The sequence below is a fragment of the Paramisgurnus dabryanus genome, chromosome 4 (genome assembly GCF_030506205.2).
Source record: "Paramisgurnus dabryanus chromosome 4, PD_genome_1.1, whole genome shotgun sequence".
NCBI classification, from domain to species: Eukaryota; Metazoa; Chordata; class Actinopteri; order Cypriniformes; family Cobitidae; genus Paramisgurnus; species Paramisgurnus dabryanus.
In genome coordinates this window covers 42,548,804-42,564,732 of record NC_133340.1, presented here as the reverse complement: position 1 = coordinate 42,564,732, position 15,929 = coordinate 42,548,804, and the positions used below count along the sequence as shown (strand labels likewise).

Below are 15,929 nucleotides of genomic sequence, written 5' to 3'. Positions count from 1 at the left end.
AATTAGACAATTTTGACGATTGTAACAAATAATTTTTATTAAATGCAACTGCTCAAACCCACTGCTTGTGACTCTTTAAATAACATAACGTTAGCTAAATATTTAGCATTTTGTTTGTTTAAATAACTTGGCCAAAACAGAAGTGCCATCTTATGAACATGTGTTGATTCATCGCACAGAATACAACGGATACATTTTTTTATAGAATCATTAAGATACGTAGGTATTAACACACTGTCACTGTCAGCTGGTTTGCCAACCGTCATAAGACTCCAAAAGAAGAAGTGTCATCCTACTATAAGCTTGAAGGGATTTATAGCTCTTAAACTCCTGCAAAGTGTAAATAAAGTCCTGCAAAAACAAGGTAATTGACCAGATGTAAGCGGAGGTAGTGCGTCTGGATCTGTAATCCAGTCTTGGACTGCTGAATCATATGGATCTATGTTGTTTATTTGTCCAAATAAAGTTTTGTGGCAGTAGCATTTAGTTTCTCTCGATAGGGTCCCTTCTCTTTTTCTTTCAACTTCTCGATTTCTTCCGTTCTTCTTCAATTTTACCTAGTTTTAGCTTAACACAGCCACAATTAAATGGTATAGCGGTTGGCGGTGCCTCTTAACATGGCGCCCACGTCCCATAATGCAACACTGCGGTGACGTACATTAACATTCCCTACACCTACATTTTTCCATTGTGTTATGTCTTTCTGAATTGCTATTTGTGTTTTCTCAATTTGGTTTTAGATTTGGCATTAATTGTGTTTCAGATTTTTTATTATTTTTTATTTTGTTTTGCACTTTACAAATAGTGGCCAATCAGGAAGCAGCGTTAGTGAACCAAATTAGTGCCATCATGTAAAAATGCTCCGTTTTACTTGATCCTAACAGTCGTTATCACGTGCTTAAGATCTTAATCATTTCTGTAAAATCTAGAATTATAAGATTTTAAATTAGAGTTCTTTAAAGTCTGTATGTATTGTAATGTACACACTTCCTGTTATGGAAACGCTTGTTGTTCATCCGATCCCCTCCCCTTGCGCTCTCCACCGGTCTGTTCACCGTTCACCGCTCGGCGAATGAATGGCATCTTTCTCCATAACACCACACGTGAACGGCGAGGGGGAGCGAGACAATCGCGTGTCTGTGATCGCCTCGGATGAAGCAGGGTAACAACTCATTTAATGCTGATTATTAATTTATAACACATCAGGATGCTTTCTTTTTTGCAAACCGGTCTGATTTCGGAATCATATTGAACACTATATTTATGTATACCCATTTTTATCAATGACAGGGACTCAGTATTCAAACAGCATGAAATAATTTCATTACATCTGGAAAGACAGGATGAAGTTACACATCTTCGGTCTTTTGCTCGTAATTGCAGTAGCCAATGCAACGATAGAGGGTGAGTATACTGCGAGCTTTACATGTATGCATTTGTCAGAAGCTTTATCCAAAGCGACAAACATTGCATACAATCTATACATTTTTATCAGTATGTGTGCTACCTGGGTCGAACCCCTGACATTTTGCGCTACTAATGCATTCCCGTACAATCTCGCTACAGAGTTTGCATCTCTGCTGTCTACGATGCACCGTTGTATTTCTTTAATCAGTCATTCACGCAGTAAATTAATCACGCGTGCTATTGTATTCATATAAATATGGGTTCACTTAAATAAATTCGCCTATTGATGTATCTTGTGGATCTAAGCGTCTTCTGCCGTTTCAACCAGAATGATACAAAATAAATTTGTAGCGTTCAAATCATCCTTATTGCTTGACATGTAGCGCCTGTCTCTAAATGTCGCGTGACCTGTGCGTCACATGAATTATTGAACCATACATTTTGACGTTGCTTCTAAAGCCTTCTGCTTTATTGCGATATGTCTGAAACTGGAAAACAAATAAGCAAAAATTCAACACAGAGTGTTGTTTGTGGATGAAAAAATCTGGGTTTGGCAGAGTGTGAAAGCAATGAGATGAAGAATTGTATCATTCTAAATTAAAGCTAATCTGAAAATTGAGTCATTGGATGGGATGTCCTTTCAGCACTCTAGAGCAAACATATTTTGCTGTGTCCCAGTTATCCTACTTCTACTTTGCCATAAAAATATGTAATGTGTTTGTTAAAAAAAGATATAGTTTATTTTAGCAGGAGTATTCAAGTACTCATAATAACACATTAGACAACAAAATTAGGTGACCACTACATACCAACATACAGTAGTAGTAGACACATGTTGAGATTATTAATAATCACAGACATCTGTGATAATGTTTACTGTGTACTTTAATTTCTTATTTCAGTAAAGCATCACTTATAACTTATTGTCATCATCACAAAGTCCTGTCTCGATGAGTTGTGTAATTTCTGTTTTGCTATATCTCCCAGCTTTTGACTCAAAATGTTCCCGACCATCACCCCCAAATGTACCTTTTTATCTTGAAAGCATGCTTTGACCGCATGCTTTGCTGTAGGGGAGGACATGCAAGGTTTTGTCTGTTCCCATTTGTGGCCAATGACTAATGAGGTCATTGCATCTCTGTGAACCTTGTCCACCTTTATATGCAAACAACTCTGTGGATTTTACTTTACATTTGCAATCATAGTAACTTAAAGGGATAGTTCACTCAAAAAATGAAGAGCATAATTTACTCACTTTCATATAGTTAGAGGGAGTTAACACAAAGAGCCACAGCAAACAATACCCCTCATTGCAGGCCCCTTAAAACTAAATCCTATTCCAAAATAAATAGGTTGAACAGGTGCTTATATTAATGCAAGTTAACATAAATGCAACAAGTTAAACAAGAACGTTTTGAGTTGGCTATATCAAGTAGCCCTCCAGATCCATTGTGGTAGAGTTCCCTTGTTGGAGGATGGAGATCCCTGCATTAATGTATACACAGATGCATGTGCTTTCCTCACTCTCTCTTGCTCACCCTCCTCCCCTTTCTTTTGATTTACACATCCCCTTCCTCTCCCTCTGATTGGTTAGATCGTAAACCTGGAGAGATGGCCTGCACACAGTCTTGATTTATTATGTAATTTTATATACTTGCTGTTGTGAGACCAACAGCCTGGTGAAGAGCAGGTTTTATGTCAGTTGTTATAATACTTGCATACGTAATATATATATATATATATATATATATATATATATATATATATATATATATATATATATATATATATATATATATATATATATATATATATATATATATATATATATATATATATATATATATTAGACAATATGACAGAACATTTCCCAAAGAAAAAAAGAAAATAGGAATGAGCAAGTAGATAATGCAGCAACAATGGGCTTAGCATCCTGTAAAAATTTTACTGGCTTGGCAAAATACCAAATGCTCTGCCAGTAATGGTGAGAACTAGACATTTATGAAGGACCTCTTTCACTTTACTTTTTATTTACTTACAATAAATCTCTCTCTTTGCTTTTCTCAACTTTTAATGACTATTATGGGAAGTGAGGAATACAGTATTGCAAGTAAAGACAGATTGAAAGAAAGAGAGGAAATAAATGGAGAGTAATGTGAGAAAAGCAACTAACATGGAGAAGAATGAAAGTAGGTTTATAAACATATTTATTAACAAGGATAGCGTCCAATGAGAGTCTGTATTTGCCCATAATGAAGCAGCAATTTATAAGTGCAAGCACTTTATGTAGCATATCGTTGTATAATTGCTGCCTACCAATTACAAATACTGTTGGAATCATATACAAAAATATATTATTATATATATTTAGTAATATATTAGGTTTTGTTTAAGTTTAAGTACTAACAGTTCTTAATCTTTTCTGTATTATGATGTGGCATTGCATGATATTGTTGATTTTAGCTATAATTTAAAATTCTCATCTTTTTTATTTATAATATTCAGAATCATATCAGTTATTGAAGTTTGTATAAGGTTTATTCTACTCTTTGTAAAGCTGCTTTAAAGTTTACATATTATATACAGTTTATTTATATTATTTTAACATTTAATTTTCATATACACTGAAATATTAAAGGTGCAATGTGGGATGTGCCATTTTTATCTAAATACACTGTGGTTTTCCTTACATGCAAGTCGCTGTCATGTTTCTACAGTAGCCCTAAATGGACAAACTATTCTACAGAGCGCGTTATGTCCCTATGTTTCAGACTACGACATGTTTGTCACTTGGCAGCTACCATAGCTTCTCTTTGCATTTTTAAATTGAGCTTGGTTGCAATTCACAATCTCACCGCTAGATGATGCTAAAAAACATTAAAGGCACCATATGTAGTCCAATAGAAGTCACTATTACACAATAACACAATAACAAAGGCAAAGCTTGAAAATCATAGACATTAAAGAAATAACTAGATTGCGTATTGGATGCTTTGGTCTGCTCCTTCGATACTGTCACGATAACTAGACAGAACTCAAGTGCAGACACGGTGTACAAAAACTGGGAATTTATTGTAGTACAAACACACAAAATAAACAACCCACGAGGGGGCAAAATAACATAAACTGGGAAATAACTAAACTAACAAAGTATACACACGGATATAACAAGGCAATGGAACACGGCATGGAACAATACATGAAACAACAATGAACAGGCACAGACTAACAAACACAAGGACCTTAAATAAGGGAGAACTAATGAAGACAACAGGTGACATGAATTAAACAATGAGGGTGACAAGGGAGCGAGGTAAAAGTGACAAGACACCGGGAACACGTGGTCCAGTAAAACCAATACTCAGACCACGTGATCCCACACAGAACATGGCATGTCATGATTCTGCCACAAGACTAGATTAACACAGGATAAGATGGCAGAACCATGACAGATACGTCAGCGGGCCCGCCATATATATTTTTTGACATCATCGCAATGATTTCAGATCACAGTAATGATTGCACATCTCTTTAAAAAACACAAGGGGGAGCTGCTAGCCATTCAATACAGTGGAAAAACAGTATTTAAAGAAATGCCGCAAAACAAAAGTAGTATGAACTGCAAGGCAAAATATAAATTTCCAAAACAAGGGAAGTGAAGGGTGCTATTCTTAAGGATCGATAAGGAACTGATTTTTTTTTGCAGCCACTGCAGTGCAGACATGTCGTCCAGTACTAATATGACCTTAGTAGGTTTAAGGACTGTAGTTTAAGGTATAGTCAGTTTATTTTGATTTGGTCAGTTATTTTTCAGACACTTGATTGTGTTTATTTCTTACAAAGAATTCTCAGATTTTTCAAAAATATATTCATTAAATAATTACTTTTAAATTATTGTTATGTGTATTACAAAATATTTAATTTAAATAATCACAACAATTTAAAAATGTATTTAAAAAATGTGAGAATTAAATGTCAAAGCAATAAAACAGGCAATTCATTGTCATAATTGTCACAATGTATTAGACAATTAACCGTCAGCAAAATTTCATAATCGTGACTGCACTAGAGGCAAGACAATATTCGAATGACCACAAAGTGTACTCAGTGTGTGTGTGTGTGTGTGTGTGTGTGTGTGTGTGTGTGTGTGTGTGTGTGTGTGTGTGTGTGTGTACCTGGTAATTATCACGTTGTGGGGACCAATTGTCCCCACAAAGATAGGAATACCAGTGTTTTTGTGACCTTGTGGGGACATTTTGATGTCCCTATGAGGAAACAAGATTATAAATCAAACAGGATGATGTTTCTTGAAAATGTGAAGTAGCAGAAAGGTTTTTGTGATGGTTGGGGTTAGGGAATGGGGTAGGTAAGGGGAATAGAATATACAGTTTGTATGGTATAAAATGCATTACATCTATGGAATGTCCCCACAAAACATGTGTGTGTGTGTGTGTGTGTGCGTGTGTGTGTGTGTGTGTGTGTGTGTATAAGCATTAATGATGTGGGTTTGTGTGTGATTCTGTGCTTGTCTCATTCTCCTGCCATTCTCTGCAGTGTTCTTGTTTAAGGTTATCAAATCATGGTTGGTTGCGTCAGTAAGGGAAACTCTTGAGTCTGAGGAGCCTGGGACAGCTGTTGCTCCATGACTGTGCTCATCTAACACTTATGGGAGAGAGTGTCTGAATTTAATTTGTGTTTTTTCAACATAGCCAATCAAATTGACATGCTTCCCACTTATGTTTGTACGTGTACATGTCAACATGGTTATTTTCATAATCAGTGGCTGCTTTAGACTATTCTATACCTGAATACGAAAAGCCACATCAGATTGTAATTTTTAATCTTAGTTTCTGCTAAAAATCCTCTCCTATGCATTTACCCCCTCTCTAGCTCCTGAAGAGTTTGTCTCATTAGCTGAGATGGAAGACACGTTGTTGAGGAATCTTTTCCGAGGCTATCAGAAGTGGGTGAGACCCATCCTGCATGCCAATGACACTATTACTGTTCGCTTTGGACTGAAGATATCACAGCTGGTGGATGTGGTGAGGCACAAAGACGCGCATACACTGTTATTTAAAGATACATATATGCATGGTATTTTAACAGATAGTACTGTAAGTCTTTTTTCCAAAAACACTTGCTTTTTCTAAATCTAAATGGACCAGAGAATGGAGAGAATGTAGTGTGTTAATTTGCGCATGCACCAGTTCACGAGTCATTACTGACAATAGAAACAGAAAATACGGTACATTCAAGCAGTGCTTGAAAATAAGTGCTATTATTCCAAAAAGTTATTTAAAGTGAAACCATTTTAATCCTAAAATATTCCCATTTTTCCCAGTTCTGATTACTATGGTTTTTTACGTAACTGTAACTGTAACAGATTACAGTTACTAGTTTTCTGTATCCTGATTATACCCTTATATGTAATCCATTAATCTCCAATCCTTTATATAGTATATATTGTATAGTATATTGTTTAGTAGGTGATGTGCTCTTTCAAAAATGATGACGTAAATAAACACATTTGTCCTAACAGAGGTATAAGTGGAGTTGGGCAAAAATAATGATTATGTCTTTCCCGCCATTGACAAGTTATTTAGTCATTAAGAGAAAACGCTTCCCTGCCAAAGACGAGTTTTTACCATTTTTAATGGTAATCCATATTTCAGCAATAATTCACTAGGTGGCGCTCTTTCCTACCTTATAAAAATTATTAAAAAAGATATGATAAAACTGAGGGTTTTTTTTAAACAGAGGGTCTGTTCTTTCATTTGATATATTGTATGTTTATATATATTTAAAGGGGCAATAAGTAGGATTTTAAGTGTTTTATTAATCAAACTCAATCTCTTTATTCATAAATATGTCGTCGTTGGTGTCAAATGACCTCTGCCAGTGATCTGACTTTTCTTTGTAAGCTTAGAATTTCTCCTCTTTACTTACATTGAACGGGTAAGTCCAAGAAGGATTCCATGTCGTTCCGCCGTATTGATAAACTATAATAGCAGAGAGGGACAAAAAGCACTTGCCTACCAATGCGTTTCCACAACGCGTTTTCATTCAGAACACGTGAACCAGCTGCAACGGACAAGGAGATCAGTGATTACATAACGGCTACCGTAGTTGCAACACACATTTGGAAAGGGGAGGTGCTAGAAAGCACTGTTCGTTTGAATGCAAAATACAATTCCACCACTAGATGGGGGAAAATCCTACTTATTGCCCCTTTAAAGAAGAAATGTTTCTGGAAGGAATTAAGAGGTTGTTAAAATCATAAAAATGCTACCGCTGGCAACTTAAAAAAAATGCTGGCGGGGAAAGAGTTAATTGACACAATAACAGTACCGTTTACTAATATAGCTAAGCATAATGCATTATGATTAGCAAATGGAGTGTGAAAAATATGCAGATTTGAATAGAAACACACTCATGCATGTGTGTGCATGCATAAGTGTGTACAACATATTTAAAGCACTGCAGAGGCTCATAAAATGTGTTAAATGCTTCATTTTTTTATTTTTAAAGAATGTTAAATTCTATACATATTGTTTATTTATGTTTTGCACTCTGAAAGTAATCTTGTTATGGCTTTGTACAAACTAAAATGGAAGTTACGGAAGCTACAGAAGCACATGTCAAATCAAGTCAAATCAAATCATGGCGTCTGAGTCAGAGCCGCAACAATCCATGAATAATGCAATAATGCAGGAAGCATGTAGACTGTAAAGGAGGAATATTTCCTGACTGCATGGACATATTTGCATGCCACTTGCTGTTACTTTATATGGTTAGAAAACGTTATTGTAAAACACCATAAAAGTAATATCTGAGTGTATTAATAACATACAAAATTGATATGCAACTAATAGCTCTATACATCTATCACATTACAGTATAGTTGTTTTGATAAATGTTTAATATGAAAAATATTTACTACAGTGGGGTGACACATTATATTTACATTTTGTCACCATTTTTAAAGGTTCATTCTTTGCCATTCATTTTCCAGAGGTCCACTTGCATTGTTATTCAAAGTTATTGCACCAAACCAGAGATAATGTACACTACCAGTCAAAGGTTTAGGGTTTGTGTTAGACCTCAGAGGTACATATTGATACCAAATGTATACTGTACATATCTGTACCTTATGGACCTTTTAAATACATTTTCTAACAGTTTAGTTTTACAACACATTAATCTACATTCAAATGTGCTGCTTAAATACACAGTACCCAAGGTTCAGTATTTCCTCCCACATTATTCCCTATATTATGTAAGGAATTATGTATAGGCAGCAGGTTGTTATCGCAGAAATAAGCCCAGACAGTTTGGGCGTGCAGTGTTGTTGCACAAATTCAATGTATTTTACGGATCCAGCGCTCAAAACGGATCAGAAAAGTATGCATCCACAGATGGTCAGCACCTCACGCAGCCCCTTTGCGTCTCTCCATAGGAAATAAATGACTTCTGGATTATTGGCCGTTATTTGTCGTATGCAGTGTAAAGGCGGCTGAAGGGTCTCATCATCTAGCAAAACAATCGTAATTTTGGCAAAAAAAAAAGAGTACTTGTAGTTGTAACCACAACTTCTCGTCTTGCACTAGCCGTGTGAAGCGCCAGCACGACCTTACCTATTACCTAATCACGTCGAAAGGTCACACATTATATATGTGAAACGCGCACTTGTGGACCATTTTAAACAATAAAAGGAAACATTGGGCTGTTTACACTTGGTATAAAGATGTGTTTTCATCGATCGGATCACAAGTGGAGGAGAGAGACACATCACGTTTACACCTGGTATTTAAATCCGTCTCTTTTGTCCACTTTCGACCGCTTCTGTCCTGAATACTGTAAGGGGACGGTCCATGAGACGGTGGGCGAGTCTCTCTGCTGTCATTCCAACGCGAGCGGGAGTAATTATGAGTTCATATGGACGCAAACTAATATTATGTCGCAGTCCACGTGTATGTCTAGCAAGTAAACATACTGCACAGTGTTTTTTACATGTATATGTTAGAGCTTTCTCTGAATTTTCAGCGCAATTGATGAAATAAGATTGTGCAACTTTCACACGCTTTCAAAACGAAACTACGGAGATCAGCCGCTTTATTAGTATCAATGAAAGGCTAAAAATAGCGCTCTTCACCGTATCTTCAAGCCAGAAGTCAGAAAATATGTAAAACTTGTGTTCAGTACCTCAGATTAGATAAATGGGCCGAGAGAAGGCGGTCGCCTGTGGCTGTTCGAACACATTCAACCACATGTGCGTTTACACAAGCAAAAGCAATCCGATCGAAAGGGGTTTCGCCTACAGTACCTCTGAATGTGGTTGAAAGTGGTCGAAAGTGGACGCGTTCAAAACGTTTTGAACACCGCTTACACCTGGCATTAACGTCGTCCACTTGTGATCCGATCGATGAAAACGCATGTTAATGCCAAGTGTAAACAGCCTCAAAGACATTAATTCATATTATTCCACATACAACAACTTTCTCCTCACTTGTAAACACAGGAGCAGTAGTTTTGCATACGTCATGCATGATCTTTCAACGTGATTACATAATACGTAAGGTCACGCTGGCGCATTACCAGGCTAGTGCAAGATGAGAAGTTGTGGTTAAAAAGTACTTTTTTATTTATTTTGTATAACACTTATGCCTTGTTTGGGATTGTTTAGAGCCATTTGAAGCCGCATAGAACCTGCTGCATTGAAACTGTGAACTGTTGATGTCCAATAACATCATAGCAGCCATCCAGCAGCCATATCACCCTGTAGCCCAAGACAGCTTGCCCACTGAAGCTAAGCAGGGCTGAGCCTGGTCAGTACTTGGATGGGTTGCTGCTGGTAGTGGTGTTAGTGAGACCAGCAGGGGGTGCTCACCCTGTGGTCTGTGTGGGTCCTAACACCCCAGTATAGTGACGGGGACACTATACTGTCAAAAAGCACCGTCCTTCGGATGAGACGTTAAACTGAGGTCCTGACTCGCCGTGGTCATTAAAAATCCCAGGATGTCCTTCGAAAAAGAGTAGGGGTGTGCCCTGGCATCCTGGCCAAACTTGCCCGTTGGCCTACTAATCATCCCTCATACTAATTAGCTATATCACTCTGTCTCCTCTCCACTAATAAGCTGGTGTGTGGTGGGCGTTCTGGCGCAATATGGCTGCCGTCGCATCATCCAGGTGGATGATGCACATTGGTGGTGGTTGAGGAGATTCCCCCGTTCATATGTAAAGCGCTTTGAGTACTGAGAAAAGCGCTATATAAATGTAAGGAATTATTATTATTATTATTAATAAAGTCCACTATATGGAGAAAAATTCTGGAAAGTTTTCCTCAAAAAAATGTTATTTCTTCTCGACTGAACAAAGAAAGACAAACATCTGAGATGATATGAGGTTGAGTAAATTATCAGAATTTTTTTATGAAAGTGGAATATTGATTTGAAACATTTTATTTGCTCCTTTTAATGAATGCAGACCTTCTGCATGGAAAACCCGTTTATTTTCATTTTTAAGATGAGACAAGACATTCAGATGTCACAAACACACTATTTGGTTTAATCATTTGTTAATATAATGTCATATATGTTATAAAAATTTTAACATCTTGTGCAGCCCTTGACAGAAGACATATTTATATTTCATTTTTTTTATAATATTAAACTGTACCTGTCAAAATGATTTGCAGCATCCAGGTTACCGTGTGTTACTAGTTTTTAGCGTTTGTTATCTGGGAGCGGTTGTTAACTGCTAATGTTGCGACTGGCCAATCACAATCAAGCATTCCAACGAGCCATGTAATAATTAATACACTGTATTTTAACACTATTAGTGTTAGTATGGGTTTGGAATGACAGGTGAACAGGTGATTTGTAATTTTATGTAAACTTTTCAATAAAGACCTAATGAAAGGGGTCTATAAGCTTTTAAGCTATTAATAAAAGGTTGAGAACTCCAAAGAAGGCAGCAGTAGCCCAAAAATGTTCTGTGTATGGTTTAAAAGTTAGTGGAAAAATTAAGATGTCTAAAGCTCTCATAGTTTTATTTGCGTTAGACAGTTTACACACAGTTACTGTAGAAGGAAATTAATAAAACAATTGCTGTCTGTGTAATAATTAACAATGAGAGCAAGGTAGAACATGTCCTGAATGTTGTTGTCTTGTAGAGCCACCTTATGGTCATACCTAGTGTTGCACTACATGTTAATGCGCAGCTTTTTTGGCATAATATGCCAGTATGAATTTTCTGGCTGGTACTGTGGGAACAACCGATTTTCACACATTCTGCTTTAACAGATGTGTCCCAGTATATCAGTTCCTATTCAAGATCTGAACTCCAATTTATTTAAAACAAAGGGAATAAGATACTATCTTTTAAGCTGCATAGATTAATAGACCAATTACGAGAATTCTGGATGAAGAAGGTAGATTAATGGTGAAAGACTTTAAGAGTTATATAAAAATACTTGTTTTTGTAATATATGGTGAAATATCACACACAATTAATTTGAAAGTAAGTAATGTAAGCATCATTTTAACCAACTATGATTATTAATCAATTTACGGTTCTGGATTTTCAGGATGAAAAGAATCAGCTGATGACTACTAATGTCTGGTTGTGGCAGGTAAATAAAAAAACACTTGATGCTTTGAAGTTTAAGCGTGAACAGAAATACCTGTTTCAACTTCCAGATTGTTTGTTTTATTCCTGTAGGAGTGGACAGACTATAAGCTTCGGTGGAACCCAGAAGATTATGGTGGCATCACATCTATCAGGGTTCCCTCAGAAACTATCTGGCTACCAGACATTGTCCTGTATGAGAAGTAAGTGCACAGTATTCTGGGATATTTTCAGATAAATATACGTCTATGCTGCCTTAAAGGTGCAGTGTGTAACTTGTAGAGGATCTCTTGACAGAAATGCAATATAATATACAAAACTATATTATCAGGGGTGTATAAAGACCTTTCATAATAAACCGTTATGTTTTTATTACCTTAGAATGAGATGTTTTTATCTACATACACCAAGACCAAGTACATTCCCTTACATGGAAGTCGCCATTTTGTGCTGCCATATTTCTACAGAAGCCCTTAACGAACCAACTTTTTACTAAGTTTACCTGTTGCGGCAACCGTAGCTTCTCTATGCATTTCTGAGACTGGGACATTGGTGGCGATTCACAATCCACTGCTAGATGCTGCTAAAAATTACACACTGGACCTTTAAAGAAAAGACCAGATGATAGAATTTTCATAGAAAGACATCATAAAAAACCCAACCAGAATATCTTAGTAACCACACACATAAATAAAAAAAACCCTAGCATCTACATAACACTCTCCTCACAACCATGCAGAACATTGTAGTTGCTGAAATAATCTCTCTCTCTGTGTGTCTCTCTCTATCATCAGTGCCGATGGCCGCTTTGAAGGCTCTCTTATGACCAAAGCCATTGTAAGATTTAATGGTACCATCATTTGGACTCCTCCGGCCAGCTATAAATCCTCCTGTACCATGGATGTCACCTTTTTTCCGTTCGACAGACAAAACTGTTCCATGAAGTTTGGCTCTTGGACATATGATGGCACTATGGTGGACCTGACACTGTTAGACCCCTATGTAGACCGTAAAGAGTTCTTTGACAACGGCGAATGGGAAATACTCAACGCCACCGGACAGAGGGGCAGTCGGCGAGACGGCATTTATTCCTATCCATACGTTACATATTCATTCATATTGAAACGTCTTCCTCTTTTCTACACGCTTTTTCTTATTATCCCATGTCTTGGATTGTCGTTCCTTACTGTGTTGGTCTTTTACCTCCCCTCTGATGAAGGAGAAAAACTTTCCCTTTCCACCTCCGTACTTGTGTCTCTTACCGTGTTTCTCCTTGTTATTGAAGAGATCATCCCATCTTCTTCTAAAGTCATCCCTTTGATAGGAGAGTATCTTCTTTTTATCATGATCTTCGTCACTTTCTCCATCATCGTCACTGTCTTCGTCATCAATGTCCATCACCGATCCTCTGCCACCTACCACCCCATGGCACCGTGGGTAAAGAGCCTTTTCCTCGAGAGGTTACCCATACTGCTTTGCATGAGGGGACACGCGGATCACTATCGATATCCAGACATAGAGCTGCGAAGCCCAGAGCTGAAACGAGGGATGAAAAAGGGGCAACAGAAGCCTGCTGGAGGAGGAAGAGGAGGGTTAAAAGAAGATGAGAACCAAGCCTGGATTGCTTTGTTGGAGAAAGCCACTCGTTCAGTCCACTACATTTCCAGACACATCAGAAAGGAACACTTTATCAGAGAGGTGATGAGGCATTTTTGTTTCACAAAATTGTAAATCAAATTTAAATGTGACCCAGCGTGTGAAAACTGAAGTCATTTTTGTGATTTGCAGTTTTTTTATAAACAAAATACATGAATTAGATATCCACTGCGTAAGGGTAATGTCCAACATTAATGTGAGATCAATTATTTAAATCAAACTTTGATGCTCTTTATAAATAATTTAGAGACTTAAATGGACACTTCACTTTTTTTGAAAATAGGTTTATTTTCCAGGTCCCCCAGAGTAAAACTTTTGATTTTTACTGTTTTGGAATCCATTCAGCTGATCTCCGGGTCTGGCGGTACCACTTTTAGCATAGCTTAGCACAATCCATTGAATCTGATTAGACCATTAGCATCGTGCTCAAAGATAACCAAAGAATTTCAATATTTTTCCTATTTAAAACTTGATTCTTCTGCAGTTACATTTTGTACAAAGACAGACGGAAAATTAAAAGTTACGTTTTTCTATGCCGAAAGTAGTCCCCTTGGTAACTTTCAATAGCAGGGGGGCTATTTTCGGGCACTGCATACTTAATATCACTGTGCCTGCTGCAGACATGGTACGGCAGCAAAGTCCTTGATTATTACGCCGGAATGAGAGTATGGTTCCTAGCCATATCTGCCTAGAAAATCACAACTTTAAATTTTCCGTCGGTCTTAGTACACAATGTAACTTTTTATTTTTGAGCGCATGCTAATGGTCTAATCAGATTCAATGGATTATGCTAAGCTATGCTAAAAGTGGTAGCGTCAGACTCGGAGATCGGCTGAATGGATTCAAAAATGGTAAAAATCAAATGTTTAACTCTATGGAAGCTGGAAAATGAGCATATTTTCAAAAAAGTGGAGTGTCCCTTTAAGCCTGAATTTCACAGACAGGGTCACAAATGTAAAGCATATTTAACCCATGTTTTATTGTTTTAGGGTAAAAAAAGCAAATAATTGACAATGTCATTATGCTTTCTTCATGTGTTTGTCTCCTTTTTGTTTCTCAGGTGGTTCAGGACTGGAAGTTTGTGGCTCAGGTGTTGGATCGGATCTTCTTATGGGTCTTTCTTACAGTCTCTGTGCTTGGGACCATCCTCATCTTCACTCCAGCTCTGCAGATGTACATGAGCACACCTTAAAACGATTTCAACCCACTACAGCGTACTTACACAACTCCTCAAATATATTACCTTCCCACAAAATTAGAGTAATCCTTCAAAAAGGACTCTTCTGACCCAGCCACATTCATAATCCTTTCTAAATTGAGCTTCTATATCTGCCTCCTAAATCCTACTCAGTGCTCGATACTTGGTGTAAAAAAAACTAAACTCAGTTCAGGAATTTTCCACTCAGTTAAAACATAAATGAGTAGGATTACGGTAGATTCTTTTTTTTTTGAGCTGTGTAATCTGTCTGGGGGGATCATGGTTTTAAATTTCTTCAGTAATATTACTAAAAAGTTACACGTGTGTAACCACATTGCTCAGGCCTTTAAACCTCCAAATTCTGCACAACTCTAGGGGAAGTTATTGTATGAAGGTGTCATTGTATTGTAGTTTTATGTTTATTTAATATTTAATTGTACAAAAACAATCATATTAATCTCTGTACTGCTGAAACATCACCTACTTTCTTCATGGTTCAGAATAGCTGAGCATTTGTGACCCTGCATGTGAAAACCCAGCTAGTCTTTTTTGTGATTCTGTTTTTTACATAAAATCATCTTTCTATCCTAGAAACTCCTATAAACCATTCTGTGAAAATATAACCTTGATATTTTTAATACTGACCGAGTAAGGCCAGGTCACAGATTGAAATTAAAGTGAAATCAATGATTGAAATTAAACTTTGTGCTCTTTATCTCATAATGATTATAGTTTAGGAGACTTTATTAGCCTGTATTTCACACACAGGGTCATATATTGTATAGGAAACTGACTTCCAGGACTAAATTGATAACACTTGTTTCCCTTATACTTTAAAATAATTAAAATAATATTTAAGGATGGAATCAAATCTGGACCAAAATGTTAGTTTGGAAACGTTTATTTAACCCTGGAGAACCCAAGAACCCTTCTCTTAGCATCAATTAACATTGGCCAAATTTGACCCATGGGTTCTACAGGGTTAAATACGAAATATGCAATTTGTTTATATTTGTTTGTTTATTTTTTGGTTCTGCTCGAT

At 36.9% G+C, this 15,929-nt stretch overlaps 1 protein-coding gene across 1 annotated transcript; it reads left to right on the top strand.

Annotated features, from left to right (window-relative positions):
* The first annotated feature begins 1,015 nt into the window (after window positions 1–1,015).
* Window positions 1,016–15,300, top strand: chrnb3a (cholinergic receptor nicotinic beta 3 subunit a). The gene is made up of 7 exons (XM_065254680.2): window positions 1,016–1,162; window positions 1,291–1,404; window positions 6,298–6,449; window positions 11,993–12,037; window positions 12,127–12,236; window positions 12,828–13,731; window positions 14,750–15,300. Exons 2-7 carry the CDS (start codon window positions 1,344–1,346, stop codon window positions 14,879–14,881), a joined length of 1,404 nt encoding a protein of 467 aa, XP_065110752.1. The 5' UTR covers window positions 1,016–1,162; window positions 1,291–1,343; the 3' UTR covers window positions 14,882–15,300.
* The last annotated feature ends 629 nt before the right edge of the window (window positions 15,301–15,929 follow it).

Coding starts and splice junctions, on each gene's coding strand:
- chrnb3a (XM_065254680.2), top strand. CDS start 1,344: ATGAAGTTACACATCTTCGGTCTTTTGCTCGTAATTGCAGTAGCCAAT. Junction 12,038..12,126: donor CTAATGTCTGGTTGTGGCAG/GTAAATAAAAAA, acceptor TTATTCCTGTAG/GAGTGGACAGACTATAAGCT. Junction 12,237..12,827: donor GACATTGTCCTGTATGAGAA/GTAAGTGCACAG, acceptor CTCTATCATCAG/TGCCGATGGCCGCTTTGAAG.